The sequence below is a fragment of the Electrona antarctica genome (genome assembly GCF_951216825.1).
Source record: "Electrona antarctica genome assembly, chromosome: 17".
Taxonomy (NCBI): Eukaryota; Metazoa; Chordata; class Actinopteri; order Myctophiformes; family Myctophidae; genus Electrona; species Electrona antarctica.
Window position 1 is genome coordinate 29,374,932 of NC_136798.1, and position 21,814 is coordinate 29,396,745.

At 40.8% G+C, this 21,814-nt stretch overlaps 2 protein-coding genes across 2 annotated transcripts; one reads left to right on the forward strand and one right to left on the reverse strand.

The window, feature by feature from the left end:
* Nucleotides 1-661: 661 nt before the first annotated feature.
* ufl1 (UFM1-specific ligase 1) lies at nt 662-13,706 on the forward strand. The gene is made up of 19 exons (XM_079526520.1): nt 662-890; nt 2,660-2,805; nt 3,272-3,300; nt 3,503-3,600; nt 4,119-4,233; nt 4,923-5,059; nt 5,168-5,226; nt 5,466-5,612; nt 6,050-6,225; nt 7,089-7,268; nt 8,066-8,192; nt 8,581-8,706; nt 9,589-9,709; nt 9,962-10,128; nt 11,147-11,277; nt 11,616-11,696; nt 11,781-11,866; nt 12,189-12,369; nt 13,365-13,706. Exons 1-19 carry the CDS (start codon nt 814-816, stop codon nt 13,584-13,586), a joined length of 2,406 nt encoding a protein of 801 aa, XP_079382646.1. The 5' UTR covers nt 662-813; the 3' UTR covers nt 13,587-13,706.
* A 2,131-nt stretch (nt 13,707-15,837) lies between these two features.
* Nucleotides 15,838-20,953, reverse strand: LOC306941460 (nuclear factor 7, brain-like). Its single transcript, XM_079526946.1, has 2 exons — nt 20,624-20,953; nt 15,838-17,506 (listed from the first exon to the last, which is right to left on the reverse strand). The coding sequence occupies exons 1-2, from the start codon at nt 20,879-20,881 to the stop codon at nt 16,826-16,828; spliced, it is 939 nt and encodes a 312-aa protein (XP_079383072.1). The 5' UTR covers nt 20,882-20,953; the 3' UTR covers nt 15,838-16,825.
* Nucleotides 20,954-21,814: the final 861 nt, after the last annotated feature.

The window sequence follows — 21,814 nt, forward strand, 5'->3', positions numbered from 1 at the left end:
GTGTGTGTGTGTGTGTGTGTGTCTTGCATCCATACAGTAGCGATCCAGATATCAAAATGATCGGAGCGCCCCGATCAACTCGGGAGGATTCAGACTTCATATGGGATCTTTGAACACGCTACACAATTATTAATCGGACGGGTCGGGTAGTAGTAAATTGGGACCTTATATGTATCCACATTCCACAACATCACTCCGACACTCCCTCTCCCTCTCTGTCCACCATCCCATGCACCGTTCACTCCACTGCCTCCCCATCGTTGTTTTATTTTATTTTCCAACTGTTCAAAAGCGATATAATGCGAGTTCAATGCTTTCTAATTAAAAACCTTTTCCGCAAGTGTTTCCATACACTATTTGCGCATTTCCCTTTTTTCGAAAAAGCCTAAATCCGCAACCTCCAAGCGAAAAAGTGTTTTTGCGAAAAATGGAGACTTATTCGCATGTTGATGTGTTTCCATCCAGGAGATTTTGCGCAAGAGCCTTAATGCGCAAAGAAACGGCTTTATGGAAACGCACCTAGGGTTCCTTTAGAATGAGATCAATAATCAGCCTGAACTGTGGAGGGCAGTAATACGCAACAGCGTCTACACTGCCGGAAATACCAATAGAAGAAGAAGAAGAAGAAGACTGAACCTCACGCCTTTCCGTACTACGTCACTGAATGTTGACGTGTGTTAGCCACAGTCTGTCTAGTGTCTATGGCCACAGTGCGGTTGGGTCTCTCGTTAGAAAATCAGGAGTTTCATTCATTTATACGACTGTCGTTTGAATCAAACACCGTTTTAAACAACTGATAAGCTTTCAATAATCATGGCAGATGCGTGGGAAGAAATCCGACGCCTTGCTGCAGACTTCCAGAGAGCACAGTTCACTGACACTGTGCAGAGGTAATGCAAAAACAACCACATACAGAAAGATGTGTGGGCTAATGCTAACGTGTTCAGGATTAACTGAGTCAGACACGAATAAAGGCAAGTAATAATATAAATCCGAAACCTGTTCACTTGTAAATCAGCGAGCGACACCGCCATGCCCAGAGCCTGGCCATGCCATACTGCCATACGACCCCAGAGTACTGTAGTACAGTGTGTACTACATCACTTCCTTCCACACTCCAGTCTGACATATGCCATTTCGTTGCTGTCGGACGGGTGGACACCAGCCGCAAGCAACGCTGGTATTTTTTATATATCTGGCAGTTGCGATTGCAATACTAGCCACTTTCGGAACCCTACCCTACGTAAAGTTTTCTGACATTTGGATGACTCCAAATGTCAGAAAACTGTACGTAGGGATCCAAGAGGGGCTATTGCAATACCAACTCTTGACAGCACATTCAAACAAATGAAACAAACTATGTTAAACTCAACTCACCGACATTGCAGCTGCAGTAGCCCTACTATCATGGCAGTCATGTATCAGGGCTACAGCTGCAGAGAAAGCTTGGATTATCCTCTTTGTATCTGCCAAGTTTCATAAAAATCCACCGTATACGTTACTTTCTGCAGTGTTCACTATTTTAATTTAATCTTAGTCTTTTGAATAACACACCATTTAGTCTTAGTCCTATTTAAAAACCTTAGTCGACTTAGTCTTTAGTTTTAGTCAACACAAATTAACACTGACTTTCTGTCAAGACAGGAGGTGATAATTTTTCTAAATATTGGAGTTTGGGTTGGAATTTATACTCTAAGGTTTAGAAGTGCTCTGTTGGAGGCAAGCACGGGCAGCCATATTGGATGAAAACTTATAGTCTCTTCCTTCCTTCCCAGGTGTTACCAATGATTACTAATGAAGGCTCTAGCTGTTCTGGTCGAACAGATAGTGCTGATATAGTTGGCTTATATTACTGGAAACACTCCATACACCATACCTCCTTTATAACTCTATGCAGTGTATGCACCATATCATAGTCATAGTCTGGTAGCCAGACTAGTAACTTTTGTTCAAAGTGGGACATTTGGTATATAAATATTTTGTATTGGCCTAAAATATGGTCTATGTACATACATTCATGAATCCACCTGCTGACCGGTCACCTGATGACCGGCTGTCATCATTGAGCAATTTATTTTATAGGGGGTTATATAATTCTGAATTCATTCCAAGCATTAGTTTTGCACAAAAAACACCCCTTTGGCTAAAAACGGCTATAGCCAAGGTATGCGTTCGGAAATGCGCACCCAAATGTGCCCAAATGTGCTGATCTCATCACATTTGTGATGACGGCTATGGCCGTTTTTAAAAGGCAAAAAAACCTATATACCAAATTTCCCACTCCACCCAAATGACCCCCCCCCCCCAAAAAGGCACCAAATAGTACGGGTAGTACATTTGTTTCCATTTGTACACTATTTGATTCCATTTGTACACTCAAAGTTATAGGGTCCTTGAAAATAAAAAAGTTTGAGAACCACATACATTTTGAAATAGTGAAAATAACCTATCTACAAGCTCACAATGCATCGCGACACGTTTGCGAGTGGCTATTTTCACTACTTCTAGTAGGGCATTTATGAAAAAACATAAAAATCTCCTATATGGAGATACAAGGTTTCTATCTGACAGCAACAATTATGTTCACTCGCGTCTATTCAGCTATTGTGTAGTGTCAGTATTAGTAATAACACTTTATGCATTTGAACAATTCCAACAGGTTGTCTGAGAGGAACTGCATTGAAATCATTGCAAAGTTGGTCCAGGACAAGAAACTGGATGTGGTACACACACTTGATGGGAAAGAGTACATCACCCCAGCCCAGATCAGCAGGGATATCAGAGATGAGCTGTACATCCATGGAGGTCAGTTCAACCTGTATATCAGTAACATAATGTTCCTGCCATCTATAGCCTTGGATCAAGACGGTCATCCTCCGTAGTCTGAAGACTCACCTCTTCAGACCCAACCTTAGCTGTAACACTTACTGTAGCAATTACCCTAGCCATGACAACCTTACAGGCTTATGCAAAGACTAAAATGTAATTTAGATGGCATGTTATGTAGACAGATGCCAGGTCGGACTCGTTATTGACTATGCCCTAGGGCCTAGAAAAAACTTTCAACTTGGCATGTCAGTCGTCACAGTCAAATAATAGCCAATCTACAAGCTCACAACCCGTTGCGATGCGCTGTGAGTGAGCTTTTAATCAGCAGTTTTTTCTGTGAATACAGGTGTACCTTGAGAGTTTGTCCATTGGTGTGCCTGGGACATGAAAGCATTTTTGAAAACCTGGAGAAAAAGAATAATAAGACTTTCTGTTTTCGCAGGGCGTGTCAACATCGTCGATCTCCAGCAGGTGCGTTCAAGAAGACTATTTTCTTAGACTAGTTAACATGCTGTTGAAGGCCTTTTTTGCAAATCAAAATCAGTGAGCAGCTGTTTTCACATTATGCAATCACATGCCAAAAACAGATGTATACCGTACTATTCTTACACTGTAATGTCTTGACTAAAAGTTAAACGTCCCATAAACCATGTCATGATCCTTCCCTCTACAGAGTATCAACGTGGATTTGGTCCATGTTGAAAATAGAGCAAACGACATAGCAAAATCTGAAAGAGGTGTCCGCCTTGTGTTGGGCCAACTCATAGATAAGTAAGTATACGGTGGTTCATGTTTGCTCTCATTATGAACACATAATGCATGTTAGAAATGTATATTGGTTCAAATCGAACCAAAGCTGCGAACACTAAGATGTTATGCACGTTTTAAATTTGGGAATCTTATTGCTTCTGCAATTCATTCATTAGAGCTTCTTGCATGTGATTATTATAATTTGATTATTTTTTAACTAGGTAGATATTTATATATGAAGGACTAAACGGGGACAGGGTGACGCAAATTAGCCTCGGCTAGAAACCCCACACAAAATGCAATGGTTTCATGTTTTTATAACATGATACACAGTTTTCTGTATTGTCAAATAAATACAATAAATGTGTCATGATGCTCTTTATAAATCAGTGATGGTGATGGACAGCATGGTTAACAACATGACATCATTGACTATTCTGTAATAACTAAATAAATACCAGACTAGACTATAATCATAAATGGTGCATACTGCCTTGTAACTTTTACTGAAAGTATTCATCTTATGTTGTTCACTGTAGTACTTACCTGGACAGCTTAGCAGAGGAGGTGAATGACAAACTACAAGGGGCCGGTTTTATAAACATTTCCGATCTCTGTAAAGGCTATGACCTTCCAGGGGATTTTCTGACAGAGGTGAGTCACTCTTTCTTAACTCACACAATAAAAATAAATAATCTTGGAATATATCTCATGGAATAAAATGAACCTGACAATATTTACTTACACACAATATTGGTAAAAAAGTATCCCTGTAATTTAGCCGACATTTTATAATTACGTTTCAATGGGAAGCTTAAAAAGCAATTCTTTGATGATTGAAGGCTGCAGATTTAATCGGTGCTGTCTGGGGAAGCTTTCAAAAGAATACCCGTTGAACATATAAAAGCACATGTATGCAAAAATAAGTGTTACAACTTTACTACATTTAAGTTATTTGAACTATTATGTGCATCAGTAGACCTAATAAATCAGGTAATAAGAATGCACCGTTGTTTTTGCATCTACACCCAGAATCACAGTTACAGTTGGTCTATGGTAAACCCTACTGGAAATGTGTATTGTAATATTGGTATTCTAATGATTGATTTGAACTATTGGATATTGGACAAAATGTAAATATCGTGCATCGCTATTTTGAAAGTAAGCTTTGGTTAAATATTCACCCAGCTCTTATGTTAAATCATAGTACGGTTTGATACTCCACTGATACCCCTTGGCTTCCTAAAAAGAGTCACTACTTTAACTGAATGTGTCTTTTCATGCCGAAATCATCTTGAGAAATGAGAACATGTGTAATGGTATGTTTTTACTTTATATGGTAGGAGTTGTCAAGACGTATGGGCCCAGGGAAGCTGATCCAGGGGGAAATGGACCAGTACAACAGGGGTGTCATATTTACACAAGCGTTTGTAGCGCGACACAAGGCACGCATCAGTGGGCTTTTCAGTGCAATCACTCGGTATGCCCCCAAAAATCTCCTAAGCATAATTAGAGCATTATTTACTTTGTTTTCTTTTATGTTCTAAACTGAATCCCCTGCTGCTGCTTTTGTTGTTGTATTCTCAAGGCCAACACCTGTCAGCACCATGATTGGAACGTTTGGATTTCAGGAACATCTTCTATATTGTAAGCAGTTCTATCATTCTGTTGACTTAATTATTGATTCAGTCGCAACGTAGCGTATGATACACAGTAGTTTATTCATAGCCTGCTGTGGGTAGGGTTGGGATCCTTTGTATGTATGTATGTATTTGTATAGCAGAGCCGAATACCATACCAGCTCCGACAGTGTGATAAAGCTGGTCCGTTTCCGCATCCCAACCCTGGCTGTGTGTAATAACGCTGCTTCTGTGTGCTTCTGTCAGCTGTCTTGGAGGAGCTGGTGAATACTGGACGTCTTAAAGGTGCAGTGGTGGGAGGCCGCCAGGACAAGGCTGTGTACATTCCTGACATTTACTCCAAAACACAGAATGCATGGGTGGACTCCTTCCTTAAGCAGAACGGATATCTGGGTACTCCTTCATTTATTTACTATGCTCTCAATATTACGTGTATGGGCATTGGAGTCTATATTGTATTTCTTTTACTTAATGACAATACACAATAAAATCATCAGTGTTAATTAGGCCTGTGAGTGAGGGTATACATTTCGGAAATGGCATATCTACAAGCTCAGCGTGTTGCATGGCTATGTGGTGTGATCTATTGGTCCTATGACAAAGTTGAATAACTTGAACCCCAGTTTGCCTATTCATGCCAAAAAGCAGCTCTACAAGCTCACTGTGTCGTCTGCTGATGCATTCGTTATGAGCTTTGCAGCTGGATTATGTTTCACTATTCGTCATATGACTAAGTGTATAGGCTTTAAGAGATTACCACCAAGGATTTTACTGTGTGACAAAAGCTTGGGCCGGAAATCCACCTAACTCTTCTTTGTGATTCCATGCAGAGTTTGACGCATTGGTCCGGTTGGGGATCCCTGACCCAGCGGGCTACATTAAGAAGCGCTACAAATCCAGCAAGCTGTTGTTCCTGCGAGCTGCCTGTGTGGGCCAGGCCTTGGTAGACCAGGTGGAGGCCTCGGTGGAGGAAGCAGTCAACTCAGCCACGTGGGCTGATATCCAGGTGCTTATATACCACCCTTCTACTCTTAAATGAACGTTTTACACAAATTGCTTTTAACTGCATGGCACTACAAGGGGCTAGCCATCTATAAGAGGGTCGGTGTGCCTGTGTACGTGTGCAGAGCTTAAACCCTACACCTACACTACAGTATAGACATTGTTGACTGGGGATCCCTCAGGTTGTACATGGTCATCTCCTTTTTTGCCCTCTACTCCTTTTTCTACAAGCTGACATTTTGTGTGCTTGAAGATCTACTATTTTCACAGAATATTTGTCTATTTATGTCCACAACGGGGATGCTAGGGTTTGTGTCGTTAACATTAAAACAATACATAAATAATGTGAAGAAGGTTACAAATCAGACATCGTCTTCATTCTGAATAGACATTCTTTACATTCTCATACACTAACTCAGTGGTTCTCAACCAGTGGTCCTTGGCAAACCAAATTGACCCTTATAGATCTTTAACTCTTGAGAGCGTAAAATGAAACCAAATGGATCCATGCTGGTCCATTTGGTTACATTTGGTTAAATTGTTGTTGATTGAAATTCTTTAATAGGAATAACCCCTTGAGATGTAGCATCTCGTTTCGAGGGGGTCCAATTGATAAGCATCTGCATTACTTCATTTACAAGACGTCTACACAATTGGAGAATGTAGAATTGTTATTTTGACCAATGTTTGCCTGTGCATGGAATTATGGACAAAATTGTATCCAAAGAAAATAAATGTAGGTCTGAGAGACAATCTCATCAAATGGTGGTCCGTGGCTCAAATGGCAAATACATAACGGACCTTGATATGAAAAAGGTTGCACTGCACTAACTCATTTGGTGCTGCTCTTCTCTCTCCCCGACTTAGCCAATTTTGCCGAGCTGTCTGTCAGTGGAGGATGTCGTGATACTGATCAACCAGGCCATGAGGAACGCCAGTGTGCAGTCCTCTGCCAGGGTGCTGGCAGACACGGTGGTCGTCAGCGAGAAGTTCATCAACAACTGCCTTTCTCTGTTTGATGAGGCCATGCAGCTTAAAGCGCAAATGGTACGGCTTTCCTTTTCAATATGGATTACAGGTGACATTTAACCACTTAAACGCAATATCATTTGTTGACCGGGGATCCCCAGACATCTGTACTTTACAAAATCTCTTTGGCAATAGACAATCTACCAGCTCACACCAGCATTGTGAGCCTGTAGATTGACTATTTTAGGCGAATGTCTGGCAATCACTTCAATTACTAGACCTGCTACATTAGAAGTAGCTAAAGAAGCGCTAGACAACATTCAACCACTAGATGTCGCACTTTTACAACACCTCTGTTACATACAGTACACCAGGGTTCCCCAATAGGCGGCCCGTGGGCCATTTGCGGCCCGCGGAGCGCCCCCTTGTGGCCCCTGGAAGAATTTAAAAAAAAAAAAGAAAAAGTTTTTTTGTTTTGTTTTGGGGGGGTGTCCCAGATATAAATGGCATTAAATGGGGGTCAGTAGCCTATGCATGTCAAACTGGGCACCCCCTCAAGGACCACTGGTGGTCCCCGGACCACTGGTTGAGAACAAATTTTAATTAATTAATGAAAAGATAAAAAACCCAATTTTTCGCGCGTGCGGACTCGGCCCCCAGCCTGGTTCCCTAGTCAAAATACGGCCCTTGAGGAAAATTAATTGGGGAACCCTGCAGTACACTATACAGGTCTACATCATGTTGTGTGCAATATTGTAGGTGGCTGCCTTGCAAGAATATATTTAGCTTTATTTACCTAATCCACTGAAAAGCTTTGTATCTATTGAATATACAAATAGCCATGTCGGTAATGTTTTAGCACTGTCCTGTTTCAGGAAGTCAAGAATAACCCAGTGTTTCTGGTAACTGAAGAAGATCTGAAGCGAACATCCATGATGACAGAAGTCACTGGTCCTTCTAGAAAGGAAAAGAAAGAGGCAGAGCGCAGGAAGAAGACAACAGGTTAGCTAAAAACCTTTTTAGGGCAGAAGTACAGAAACGCACGCATATTCTCAGTCATATTCTCAGTCACATGGCACAGTATTTGATTTTTAACTATTTAAACCTAATATACTTTGTCGTATGACGCATACTGAAAGTTGCTATATTTCCAAAATGAGCAATGCCAGTTTCAAAGTGGTTATGTGTGAATATTAGAACATTTTTCTTAAACATTAAACAACCAAATAGACACTATAGATACGTTAGTTACTTATGTATTGTACACAGTATTGCTGTGTAATTTCTTGACAGTATGTAGATCAGAACGATGTTACTTGCATCCAAGATGAACCATCATGTGTTGATAGTTTCCATCCTTCATGCACTATGTTGTGTTCCTGGTTCCCAGAGGGTAGTGGCAGTGTGAAAGGTGGCGGGGGAGGCAACGCCAGAGAGGTCCGGATACGCAAAACCAAGAAGAAGGGAGGGAGGAGGGATGAAGACAGCGACGAAGAAACCGGACCTGCCCAACAAAGTATGGTTACTTATTATGGCCACAGTGTACAGTACTTAACCCATTTAGACCGGAGACCAGATTCTACAAAGGTCTTCTAAATAATGTCAGTTTTCTGAAAAAAACTATGTTTCATATCAGTGGATTTCAAACTATTTCATGTCAAGGATTGCCGACCCCCATCTGTGAAAATATGTTGTTCCAGCCTTCCAGGGACCCCCCAGAAGCAAAGATCTGAGTTAAAAGCGTGCTATGAGCTTGTAGATCTGCTATTTTTCAATAGCTAAAGTATAACATAATGCTTAACACCAAAGTGGGTTCCTGTCCAGAATGGGTTAAACCAGTACATTGTGGACATGGAGGTCCTAGTTATTTGTACTTGGCCCTCTTCTAAATCTCTTCAGCGAATGAATAATAGACAATCTACAAGCTCACAGCACATTGCAATGCGCTTTATTTTCGCTGAACGTTTGACTATTATTATGACATGCCCAGAATAGGGTTGCTATGATGGGGCTTAAATTCACTGTATGCTCTACTAAAAAAGTAAAAAGAAACTATTTTTGACAAGATTTCGATTCATATCAAATATGCATCATGTCACACATCTGTTTTGACATCCTATGCCAGAAGCATTTCCCTGATCTGCTGCTGATGGGCAATACTCTGTTTTTGCGTTTATGTGGATACAGAGATCATCAAGTTCATGTGGAAAGTGCTTGTTTAATTTTCTCTGTTTAGAAAAATATGCGTATAGTCAAGGCCTAAACCCTCTGATTTAACAAGAGCTTAATTGCTGGTTGGTTAAAGATCCCTCTCTGGGTTATTTAACTGTTTTGTGTAAGTTTGAAGGTAAATGTAGCTCCCTTGAGACCAATTAGTTTAGCCTTACTCTTTCCCTAGATCGTGGTAAACAGACTGAAGTCCTTTTCATGACCTTGGATGAAATAGTGGCCATCTTAGAAGAGCGACTGAGTGACTCTCCTGAAGAAATTCTTTCTGAGCTGGCGGAACATTTAGTAAGGTAATATAGATTGCTGGAATAAATAAAAATACATATATACATAATACTATTTGACTCCACCTCTCCTTCACATTTTACTCTCTTTCTTTCTTTCTTTCTTTCTTTCTTTCTTTCTTAAAAAACTTTAAACAACCTTTATTTATTTTACCACCCGACAGTAGTCATTATATTTACGAAAAGTACAATAGAAAGATGGCAAGACATTTGTTTCCCAAACTACCTTCTAACATGGAAGCATGTCTTCCACCACAGGCCTTTGACCAAAGCTTACCAGGAGGTGGTGCGGTCAGTGTTCATGTCCTCCACCAGCTCTCCATCAGGAGCCAACAAGAAGAAAAGCATGAAAGACCTCCAGGAGGAGATCACCAGCCTCTACAACAACATCCGCCTCTTTGAAAAAGGCACCAAGTTCTTCTCAGGTGCAGTAAGCAATAGCATTAGCATCTGCTTTCCACTGGTGTGGACACATAGGTCACCGCTGTTGAACACTGAGCTATTATGAATGTAGCCTCGGAAACCCAGACGTTTTTATTTCCAGGGAGAAAAAAAAAAGTCTGGGTCCGAGTCCACTTCAATTCGGCATAGAGTAGCGCAAACATCGCTCACTCTCTGCTGATTTCTGATCGTCTGCACCTTTGTTAAATTCACACACACGCACACATGTACACACACACACTCCTCTCTCTCTCTGTCGCTCTAAGTAATTAGTCTCATGTCGCGCAGCTGCGCATAGTTTCTCCCGGCAGGATCCGCCGGGAGCTGCCTATGCCATAAAAAGCATAGGTGAGTTCCAGGCTATTATGAATGTAGCTATAATGCATTTACAACAAGTGAACAGTTTTTTGTACAACACATGTGGCGCATGTGCCCCTTAGCATTTTTTGTAGACTTAGATGGCATTTTATACAGACCTATAGCATGTGATGTAGACAGCACTAGAATTGCATTGCATTGCACTTTATAGTATATATGTATTGTATAGTATATATATACCGGTATGTATAGTTTCATTAGAGAGATTCCACTGTTACATTCTTAGCTTACACATGTTTCATGAAAACTACTTTTTATGTATGTGATGTATTGCCATGCTTTTTTGTTCTTGCTTAATGTAAATCGCTCTGGATTAAGAGCGTCTGCTAAATGCCTAAATTGTAAATTGCACATTGTGAGCTTGTAGATTGGCTATTTTCAAATAACTTATAATAACAGATAGGGCACAACTGGTTCATGTTTGTAATACTAATCCAAAGTAAGTAGTAACTAGTGTCAAGTAATTGTAGTGGAGTCAAAAGTACAATATTTGGCTCTGAGATGTTGTGGAATAGAAGTATTGAAAAATGGAAATACTCAACTAAAGTACAAGCACCTCTAAATTGTACCTAAAGTACTATATTAGTAACCACTGATTTAACCTGATCCACTTTGATCTGGCAGATGAAACCCAGGTCCTTATCGCCAAGCACGTTCTGAAAACCGTGTGCACAGATCTCACCAACATCCTGGTCAACTTCCTGGCTGCTGAGCTGATGATGTCAGTGGAGAGTTCCAGCTCCATCACCAGTGAGGTCAGTTTGTCCCCCAGAGGCCCATACATCAATTAACACCTTCTAAATCAGCTGTTCTTCTCACACTTTCAAGATTTTTCAAAATAATATTCAAAAATAGCAGATGTACAAGCTTGCAGTGCGACACAAAGTGACGCGCTGTGAGCTTGTAGATCTGCTGTTGTTTTTAAAGCAAACGCAAAAATTTATTAATGGGTTTAATAACCCTGTCATCCCTATTTTGGGCTGCTCGGAGCGGCACGCGGTCCTCGCTATAGAGTTTGCACTCCTCCCGTTCGCGCTCCGCTCACATGCTCTGATTGAAATCTCATTGAATTCCCCATCTGTCGTCCTTTAAGGCTAGAGTGAAGATATTGGGAAAGCTACCAGACGAAACCAAAGGACCTCTTATGAAGCTGCACAACTGCCTGATTGGAAAAGTAAGTTGATTTCTGTCATCAGATGGTCTGTATTTCTTTTACTTTTTTATTTTTTTAAATGTATTTATTTATTTACCTTCACAGATTATTGAAGACTTTTTAACCAACGTTGAAACTTCAGCTGAGGTGTGTGGCTTCATGCTGAAGAAGGGAGACAAGAAAAGGGACAGGTAATATATAATTATGTTATGTATATAAGCTACTGTCCAGCATAAATACAGGATGCTGTTCTAACAGACAATGTTGTCGTCAATACATGCCTGTTCACATTGCCATACAGTATATCATACATAATCATTGGCTATTGGTTATTCCATTAATGGCCCCAGCAAATCACTGTTTGTAGTAACGTAGAGATGCTTGGGAAAAAATGTCTGACAATGTTCTACAATTTAAGTTTTTAAACGGTGCTCTCTTTATAAAAGTTTAACGTTTTTTAAAGAGAGGCCCTTCACAGATTTTGACATCAGTGTTTATGTGTGCCGTCTTCAGGCAGGCCTTGTTTGTGCACCGCCAAGCGCTGACGGAGCAGTTAAAAGAGACAGAAGACCCGGCCCTGGCTCTCCACCTGACCAGCGTTCTGCTCTTCCAGGCCAGCACCAACTGCATGCTCCATGCACCAGGACGCTGTGTGCCTCAAGTCATCGGCACACTCACCGGACGCATACCGCCGGTACTACTGCCATGAACCTGTCCTAATCACTCTGAATACATAAATGGATTAGTAGCTAAGATGGGTTACAACATGGTTTGACAACAACAGTTCTCTCTCTCTCTCACTCAGAGTTATGGTAGTTACTGTAGATGTTTGAGAACCGCCAGTATAGCAATTGTATAGCAGAATAGAGGTGAAGTCCACATACCAGCTCTGGCAGTGTGATAAACCCGGACCGTTTCCACATCCCAACCCTAGCTGTGTGTAATAAGGTGGGTTTGAATTGAAACGCGGTTCTTCTCAGCAGATCCACGTGACCACAAGAAAGCATTCAACAACCACCAGTCAACATAGTGGAAAGTGGGGGGATGTCAAAAGAGGAATCGGCTGACGGCAAGAGGCTATACCCTGCAATGATGTTACACACGCATTATCTCAACGTCATTAGAGTGACTAGAGTCGTACAAAAAATGTATACCTCATGGTTTGAAAGTATGCACCAAATGGTGTACAGTATGTGTATGATATAATGTACGAACTGGAAATGTATGAACTGGACATTTATAGATTTAAAAACCTCACATAATGCTGTATGGTGCTTGAATAACTCATGGATTGGAGAACCTCAGAAACATGGTGGTAGACATACACACCTCAGCTTAAGTGTATGGAACTGTTTGTAGGGTGGGGTGGGAGATACAAATGATATCAATATCATATGAGATATATTGCCTGGGAAAACAGGCAAAACATTGTACAAGCTCACAACGCATTGCAAGGTTGTTTTATGTTCGTCATAATATAATATCGATACCAAGGTAAAGAAATATTGTGCTATTTGATTTTGTCTATTGCCCAGCCCCATTTGATTGTAATGTAAACATAACTGACCAGTTATCAGAAAAGGCAAGATATCACCACCATGTGGCGGTTTGTAATGATTGCGTTTCCAAGCTTGTGTTTCCAAGGTTGCCGAGTTCCAGCACTGAAACGTGTGTCTCCATGTGTTTCAGGAACAGCACCAGCTGCTGTCTCGCTATCAGAGCCTGGTGGTGAAACAGCTGGTGGCCCTGGGCCGGGGCGGCGGGAAGAAGCAGGAGATGGGAGAGGATGAGGACGACAGTGCCGAGAAGGACGAGGAGGCCCTGATGATCCGCAGCGAGCTCAAGTCCCTGACGCCTGAACTGAAGGACCTTGTTCTGTTGCCGAGGAAGACGTCAGTGAACGAAGACTGACATCACGTCACGATGGGCAACGGAACATGATTGTTGATTTATAAATGTATGTTGGGTTTGATCCCGACATGAGCGATTGTGTTCTAATAAATACTGCTGACAGTAGCAGTTTATGTTGTAGTTTTAAAGTGATTTTGTACTTGTGTGGTAGAACCTTGGGTTATATAGATACCTGGACAAGTTTAAATATGGTCATTATCATTATCAGTTGCTCCTGTGCTCTGTGAGTGAGGAAGGATGAATCCCACATTGCATGGTGAGGCATTATTAGAATCACACTTTTAGCTCATAGACAATGCAAATGAAACGGATTCTGCCAACATATAGAAAAGATCATAAAAGCGCATTATAAACATTGACGACTGCTTCTGCCAATTCGATACAATAGACGGAGAATAGTAATTGGTTGTTCCCGCCCCCTGCATCAGAATCAGATGTAAAGGTACCTTGACCAAGCTCAGAAATATGACACTGAGTTAGAATTCCTTGTGACAGTACTTAGTTGACCAGATCATCGTTAGATTGCAACTACCCTTGTTGCATTTCATTCCGCGTCTCTCTTCCTTTCGTTTCCAGTGTTTAAACTAAAATAGATTGAATATTTCAGATTTGTATCATAGCGTGCAGGTAGCTATATAAGAGCATTACCTATTTACACGCACCTCGACAGTGGGTGCAGGGCCAATAAAGTAATCATTATTTTGGTAAAGGTTTAATTTATTGAAAAAAGGTAGCTATATAACCCAAGATTATAGCAGCCATCACTTCAAGAAAATCCTCTCACATGGCCATCTTTTTCTGTTATTTAACATTGTTCCTGCAATGTCTCCTGAAATGTAATAAAACAAATATATAATTTAATTTCAGATATATAATTTTAATTTAATTTCAAACCTTAATTTATTCTCAAAAAGACAGTAGTTTTCCCTCCTTTCCAATATTGTCGAGACCTGAGCGTGCATGCAAAGTCTTATATCTACCCTTGCCTTACACCATGTTAACCAGCCATAAGAATCCTGATAATTGATTGACAATCAATTCCAGGTGTCATTGAATAATTCTATGACAGCCTTCATCTCCGTTTTCCCTGTTTTACTGTTACGGAGATGGTTTATTAGATAGATAGATACTTTATTCGTCCTTTCGGAAATTTGTTTTGTGCACAGCAGTCATCAGGATATACATAAAACATATGCAAACAAACAGTACATAGACAATAAAGAAACAATGCCAACAGAAGGCCACCAGTCATAGTTCCAAGAGGCATCACATCACACTTTATGCACGGAACTGAGATGGGGCCTGCTTGTTCATAAGTCCTATACTTATGGGAACAAACGATCTTGAGGCCCTAGCCTGCAGGGAAGGTACCATGTACCGTCGCCCTGATGGTAAGAGATGGAAGAGATATTTGCACACTAAAGGCCCATTCATACTAATTTTAGGTGATAAGGTGACCACCGAAAACGACATGACGTCACGCCGTGGTGGAAAACGACTCACCCACCGCTCACAGAAACACATCTCTCTTGGTTTTTACTGACCCCCAAAACTGGAGTATAAATGGGCCTCAAGACAATGTACAGTTTACAAAAGGCATCAGTTTTTACATTTTCACACTATCAGAAGTAAATCTGTATTCATCTGTATTTATCCTTCTGTTCAGCTTTCAACAAGTGTCTTCCCCTCTGAATAGGCCACACCAAAGTGGTTTGCAACGGATGGGACTGATCTGCCAGCCATATCTGATAAGGGGTAGATATGACTTGCACGCATTTTGCACGCATTTTGTGTACGGGGGATGTAGGGTGAAATCCGGTGAAATCAGCCCCCAACGGCTTCTGCCAGTAACTAACGCAAGTACTGTAACGTGTGTTACAGTAACACACGTCTCATGTTCACTGATGTTTAGAACTGGGAGTCAGACTACTGGGAAACTGAGGAGGGTGGAGCTTTCTGGGTGAAATACCAGTGTCGGTCAGATAATTGTACAAACTGCCTCATGTACAGAAAACTATGTAATACACAAAATAGGGATGAAAAGTTAAACCTAGGGCTAGGAGGGAATTATCTGTTCATCTATAATGCAGGTAACATGAAATATTTGCATTAAGTCTTCATGCATTTCAAGTTTATTCGAAAACAGATCTGGTCTGACCCAGTAACAGTCTGCTGATACTGATCAGTAGATATGATTGTATTTAGGTAACCTCAGTCTGTGACAGGCTGTACAATCAGCAATAGCCATGTGTACTGAGTCAAAGTGAATAAGTTTATTTTCTTAAAAAAAAATATATAACATTAAACTTAAGACATGACACAAAAACAGAACACAGGAAACTGCTTGGCTAGCGCAGCAAAAATACAAGTACTCCCACATCCCCCAATAAAGTAGAGGCCAAGAATTTATTCCATTCATTTATTTTAATAACCCTGCTTTGATCTAGCAAAGCTTCATTGAATATTGATACAAAAATGTTTTTAACCACAATGCCAATTGTGGCGCTTTATCTTTATGCTCCAATTAATCCTTGTACAAAACAACTTACTTCACATTAAGATAAAAAGAAAGACAGAGTAACAAAAAAGGGGGTTAAATGTAGAGTAATGTAACCCAACAGAAAAGAGTGAAAAAGTTCAACTTCTCTCGATGAAGATCCACAAAGGAAGATTAAGATTATAAAGTGGTGGCAATGTTAGCCTAGTTTGCAGCTTTATTTTCTTTGGACATTACCTCTGCCAAACACTTAGCAAGAGGTCATGTAACTCCATTGATTGGTTATGGTTACACTGTAAAATGCATTAGGAAAGACCTTAGCCATTGTAAAGTGCTAGATATGACTGTATACTCAGTATAACATGCAAACATGTAGTTATGCTTGCATGTACAAATGTAGATGATTGCATAGGTTTTACCAAACCAGCTCAGTACCAGCACACCATCAAGGGGTTACAATCTCCCTCCCGTATGCCTTCATTCTTTCCAAGATTGAAATAAGGCGACAGTGGCATAGGCATACCGGTGGACGTTATAGTATCAACATGCTTCATATTAGCTGCATCATAGAAACACACTTGGTTGGATGAGCAGTTAAGGTAAATTCCAATCTTTTGAAGTCTGCCAGTAAACGTAAGGTTTCTTCCAACTTTGCCATGGTAGATGCTATACTTTTTCTCATCACACCAGACACACCTCAGGAAATGGTTGCGTACCCCTAGTTCCCAAAAGGCCCTATCGCCTACCTCTTTTTCCCCCATAATGGCCCCCATAATAATCCGTCGTCTGGTAGGGGATTGACCACCTCTAGCAACTCCTTCCAGACAAAGAACTGCAGGTGACTCTCATAGGGCCCCAGAGAGATAGATGAAGAGTTCACTTGAAACTTTATCGCTCTGGAATTGAATAGGCTTTCTGGCATTGTGGTGCTGGTACCTTCAGTCCAGCTCTGTAAGAACTTCTCTGGGTCTGTCATTTCCAAACATGACCTTGCCTTGGCTTCTGTCGCTCTAGACTCTGACAAGGCAGTCTCCATAGCGTTCAAATTAGCACTCATCTTCTCTACAGCCTCTCTCTCTTTCTCTATAAGTTCTTTCTTTATTTCTTCCTTTCGCTTAAACATAAACTGGTACATCTTTTCAAATTGGGCGTTGATTTGAGTATTCAGGTGACTAGACTTCTCTTTGGTGGTTGTTATTTCTTCTCTCTGTGCATGGGCTTGCCTCTCAATAGCCAGGACATCGGTAAAGAGTTTCTCCACACCCTTTTCCAGCACCCGCCTCAAAGAAACAGCAGCCTTTTTGATTGGTTTAAACTTGTGTCCCTCATGCTTCTCCGCATCTCTGCAAATGACACATGCCAACTGCTGGTCCGTCTCACAGAAGAACTTGAGCTTTTCTTCATGTTCAGGGCACAAACACTCCTGTGACAGAGAGACAGGGGGCAAAGAGGAATAAGCATTGGTTTGTATTAAGACTGCACAATATCATTATCATATCTTTATCGAGGTATGAACATGCACAATATCGGTATCGCAATATGATATATCGTTGATATCGTGAGTGATGACTTGTCATTATGCAGTTTTTTTTTTAAAGATTTGTTTTTTGGCCTTACTTTAGTTACAAGTGAAGATAGACAGGAAAGAGGGAGAGAGAGAAGGGGAGAGACACGCAGCAAGGGTCGTCGCGAATGGGACCCGAACACGCGACACGCTGCCAGGCCAGAGTCCACATGTGGCATGCGCACCCCATTATGCAGGTTTTTTTAATGTTTAGTTTTCAATGTTGCAACACTTAAAATATAGAATGACATTTTAACAGTAATAACGTACGGTATTGGTATCACAATGTTGACACTGACCCCCTAAATTAGATTTTTGGACTATATCCAGATAGAATAAGATTGATTCTATCAAGTCAGAATAAAACCACATGTATACCGTTTGAATCACATTCCTTTGGCATGTTTAGTTCAGTTTTTTTTTTTAATAAATCACACACACACACACACACACACACACACACACACACACACACACACACACACACACACACACACACACACACACACACACACACACACACACACACACACACACACACACACACACACACACACACACACACACACACACACACACACACACACACACACACACACACACACACACACACACACACACACACACACACACACACACACACACACACACAATCTGGATAGGAAATGACATTTAGGCTGCCACCAGTCTGAACCAACAACCACAGATTAAATCACGGTTATCACTTAAGCCCCGGGAGTTGCTAGGAGGATAAAACCAGAAAAAGCTAACACTCGTTTATAAGGGTCCTCCATTTTTAATTCATCATAATATTTAAAGACATAATGTACAGATATGAGTCATTCCACGAAACGGTAAGATTTGCGGTCCCCTCTGACCTTTTCAGGTGTATTCTATCGATTGAGTCACCAAAATCTATTTCTAAAAGCTTTTTATCAATTGAAATGTTCCCTTTAATAGTGTAAAAATCACACCCGTGTGAACTGAGTGGTGTAAGGTCTTATATAGACTGATCAGCTGTGGTCTGACGTAATGTCTGACGTAATGAAATCACACCCGTGTGAACCCGGTGACCGTAGCAACCGTGCTCATTTTTTGAGCACAGACAGACAGACTAACAAAGCCAGTTGTAGGAGTGGTTTACACCACTCAAAAATGTATGCATGTATTTTATCTTCATTTAAATGTTTGTGCTGCCACAAAAAGCCGATTTGTTCAGACACATGACGTAAATTATCCTTGAATTTGAATAAATAGATGATTAATCATATCATTATATAGCTCTGTCCCCCAGTCGCACTCAACCCTGTTACACAATTCTCCCTTCCATAAGAACTGGCCCTAATTATACATCATACAGAAATAGGCAATTTCACACCTTTAATATTTTACAATGTTTTATAGTCATTTCACTCTATGTTGTCATAAATTATAATAGCTCAATTCTATATTTGTGAAAATTGCGTGTTATTTTAACAATAGGCCTATCTGATTTCTTAATCTCATTTATAAGTGTACTGATGTCAAGATAGCCCTTTTTAAAGCTTACTGTGCACCACTGTATACTGCCCACTTGTGGTGCAGCTACAGTAAAGGTAAATATAATAAGTTGCGGGCATGTCGAACCAATGCTCCGTCGGACCATAGTATGCCTCCCCATAATATGCCACCCGCAACATCATTATATTATAATGATGCTCTCAGAATCCTGCCGAGGCTCCCGAGATGGACAATTAAGTGCCAGCCATCTGTAAACAGTGGTGTTCCTACTCTGGATGCTGTTCTCGGGATTCTAATGTATCCTACACTTTTATGATGAGGTTGAATGACAAACAATTAAATCATAATGACTTTGGCCATGCCCAAGAAAAGCAGCATCAGGTACAGTACCTGAAGCAGGAGGAGTAGGTACTCCTCCTGCTTCTGGAAACACTGGAGAGTGTCTGTATGTTTTTTTTGTGCTGGTTTTTAATTTGTTGTATTGTCCCCTGTATTGTTGATTGTTATGGACCGTAGTCTGAAATAAAGATTGATTATGCATGCCATATGTGGTCTTCTCGTAATCACAGGTAGAGTAGTGGCTAGCCCGTCTCCGGACCCCCCGGGTTGAGCTCCTTTGGACCCCAACCCATAGGGTCCGGTATCACCAAAGCAAAGCTACATGATAATTCTCAAACGCACAATGACACCATTGTGTTTGATTTTGCTGCGCTGTTCGTGTGTGATGCTGACATATTCCAAAAGAAGCATATCTGCTATAGGAGCCAACGGAAACATCAATGAAACTTTCATTTGGCGCAGAAGCCGTTAAGTATTTTTAAACTTTGCTTGACCATTTTGGCAGCTCTGAAATTCTCTCTTCGGTCCTTCCTTGTTGACATCTCGGTTGGCTAGCTGCGCCTACGAGGCGCGTAGGGAGGCGCAGCTAGCCAACCCCGATGCTGGAGGCGGTACAATGGGATGTCAACAAGGAAGGACGAAAGAGAGAATTTCAGAGCTGCCAAAACGGTCTGACAAAGATTAAAAATACTTAACGGCTTCTGCGCCAAATGAAAGTTTAATTGATGTTTCCGTTGGCTCCTATAGCAGATATGCTTCTTTTGGAATATGTCAGCATCACACACGAACAGCGCAGCAAAATCAAACGCAACGGTGTCATTGTGCGTTTGAGAATTATCATGTAGCTTTGCTTTGGTGATACCGGACCCTATGGGTTGGGGTCCAAAGGAGCTCAACCCGGGGGGTCCGGAGACGGGCTAAGTAGTGGCCTGCATTCAGAAAAGTAAAACCTTTTGGTCAAAATTTCAAGAAAAATCCAAATCGTACCGCGGTTTCGTGAAATGACTCACAGGCTACGTGGCTAAGTGGGATTAAGTGGGACAAGGATCCGAGTTGCATTGTTGTGCCATGTCCTTAAAACTGTTTTGTTGGGAGTTGCGACTATATTTGCATTGGTGTGGTTTGGGCCTTATTTACCTGCATTTCCTCATGTTCTATTTTCATCTTCGCAGCTTTCTCTTCAAGGCTCTTCAGAATGTCGCTAGGAGAGCGGAGGTATTTCTCATCTGTTGGAACCGTTTCATTGCACTGTGGACACTGGCTCGATGTAGACAGACAGTTTGTCACACACTTCCTACAGAAAGAGTGTCCACAGAGAGGAAGGCTCACTGGATCATCGAAGAAATTCAGACAAATGCAGCAGGTCAGATCATCGGTGTACAAAAGAGACGCCATGGCTCCGACTCACTAGTCACTGAGTCCCGACCCGACAGAGTAATAAGGTCCCGACCGACGCACGCACCTGTTTCCTATCTGACAGATTCATGATTTTCAGTAATAGATCAATTAACAGAGAGGCTAAAATTATGATAAACAATGTGGAAATTGAACGAGTGTTTGAGAATAAATTCCTAGGTTTAATTATTGACAGTAAACTTAATTGGAAATCGCATATAAATAATCTAAGGACAAAATTGTCTAAAACCATTGCTATAATGTATAAAGCTAAACCTATTCTAAACCAGAACTCGCTATATGCTGTATTGCTCCCTCGTACTGCCATACATCAACTACTGTGTGGAGGTATGGGGGAACAACTACAAAACAACTATCCAGCCAATCTTTCTACTTAAAAAAAAGCCATAAGAATTGTCACCCAATCTGATTATTTTGCACCAACCAACCCATTATTTATTCAACTAAACACCTTAAAACTCCAAGATATAGTAGATCTAAATACCGCAATAACAATGTACAAGGCACACAATCACCTGCTCCCGAGCTGTATCCAAGAGCTGTTCTGGCCTAGAGAGAGCCGCTACAACCTAAGGGGCACTGCCATATTCAAACAAACAAATGCTAGAATAAATACCAAAGAGAGGTGCATATCGGTCAGAGGGGTCAAGCTGTGGAATGGACTGGATGACGAACTAAAAAATTGTAGTACAATAAATAAATTAAAAAAATTGTATAGATCAAAAACAATAGATACATATAGAACATTGATATGATGTTTTGTTTTGTTTTCTTGTTTTGTTTCGTTTTAGTTTTTTGTTGTTTTTGTTCTTTTTTGTCTTGTTCCTGTTAACTGTTTTTTCCTGTATGTCTTTGTTCTTGTTTTTGCTTTGTTTTTTGTTTTATGTTGTGTTTGTTTGTATTTGTTTTGTT

Coding starts and splice junctions, on each gene's coding strand:
- ufl1 (XM_079526520.1), top strand. CDS start 814: ATGGCAGATGCGTGGGAAGAAATCCGACGCCTTGCTGCAGACTTCCAG. Junction 4,234..4,922: donor CAGGGGATTTTCTGACAGAG/GTGAGTCACTCT, acceptor TTTATATGGTAG/GAGTTGTCAAGACGTATGGG. Junction 9,710..9,961: donor CTGGCGGAACATTTAGTAAG/GTAATATAGATT, acceptor CTTCCACCACAG/GCCTTTGACCAAAGCTTACC.
- LOC306941460 (XM_079526946.1), bottom strand. CDS start 20,881: ATGGCGTCTCTTTTGTACACCGATGATCTGACCTGCTGCATTTGTCTG. Junction 17,507..20,623: donor TAGAACATGAGGAAATGCAG/GTAAATAAGGCC, acceptor TCTCTGTCACAG/GAGTGTTTGTGCCCTGAACA.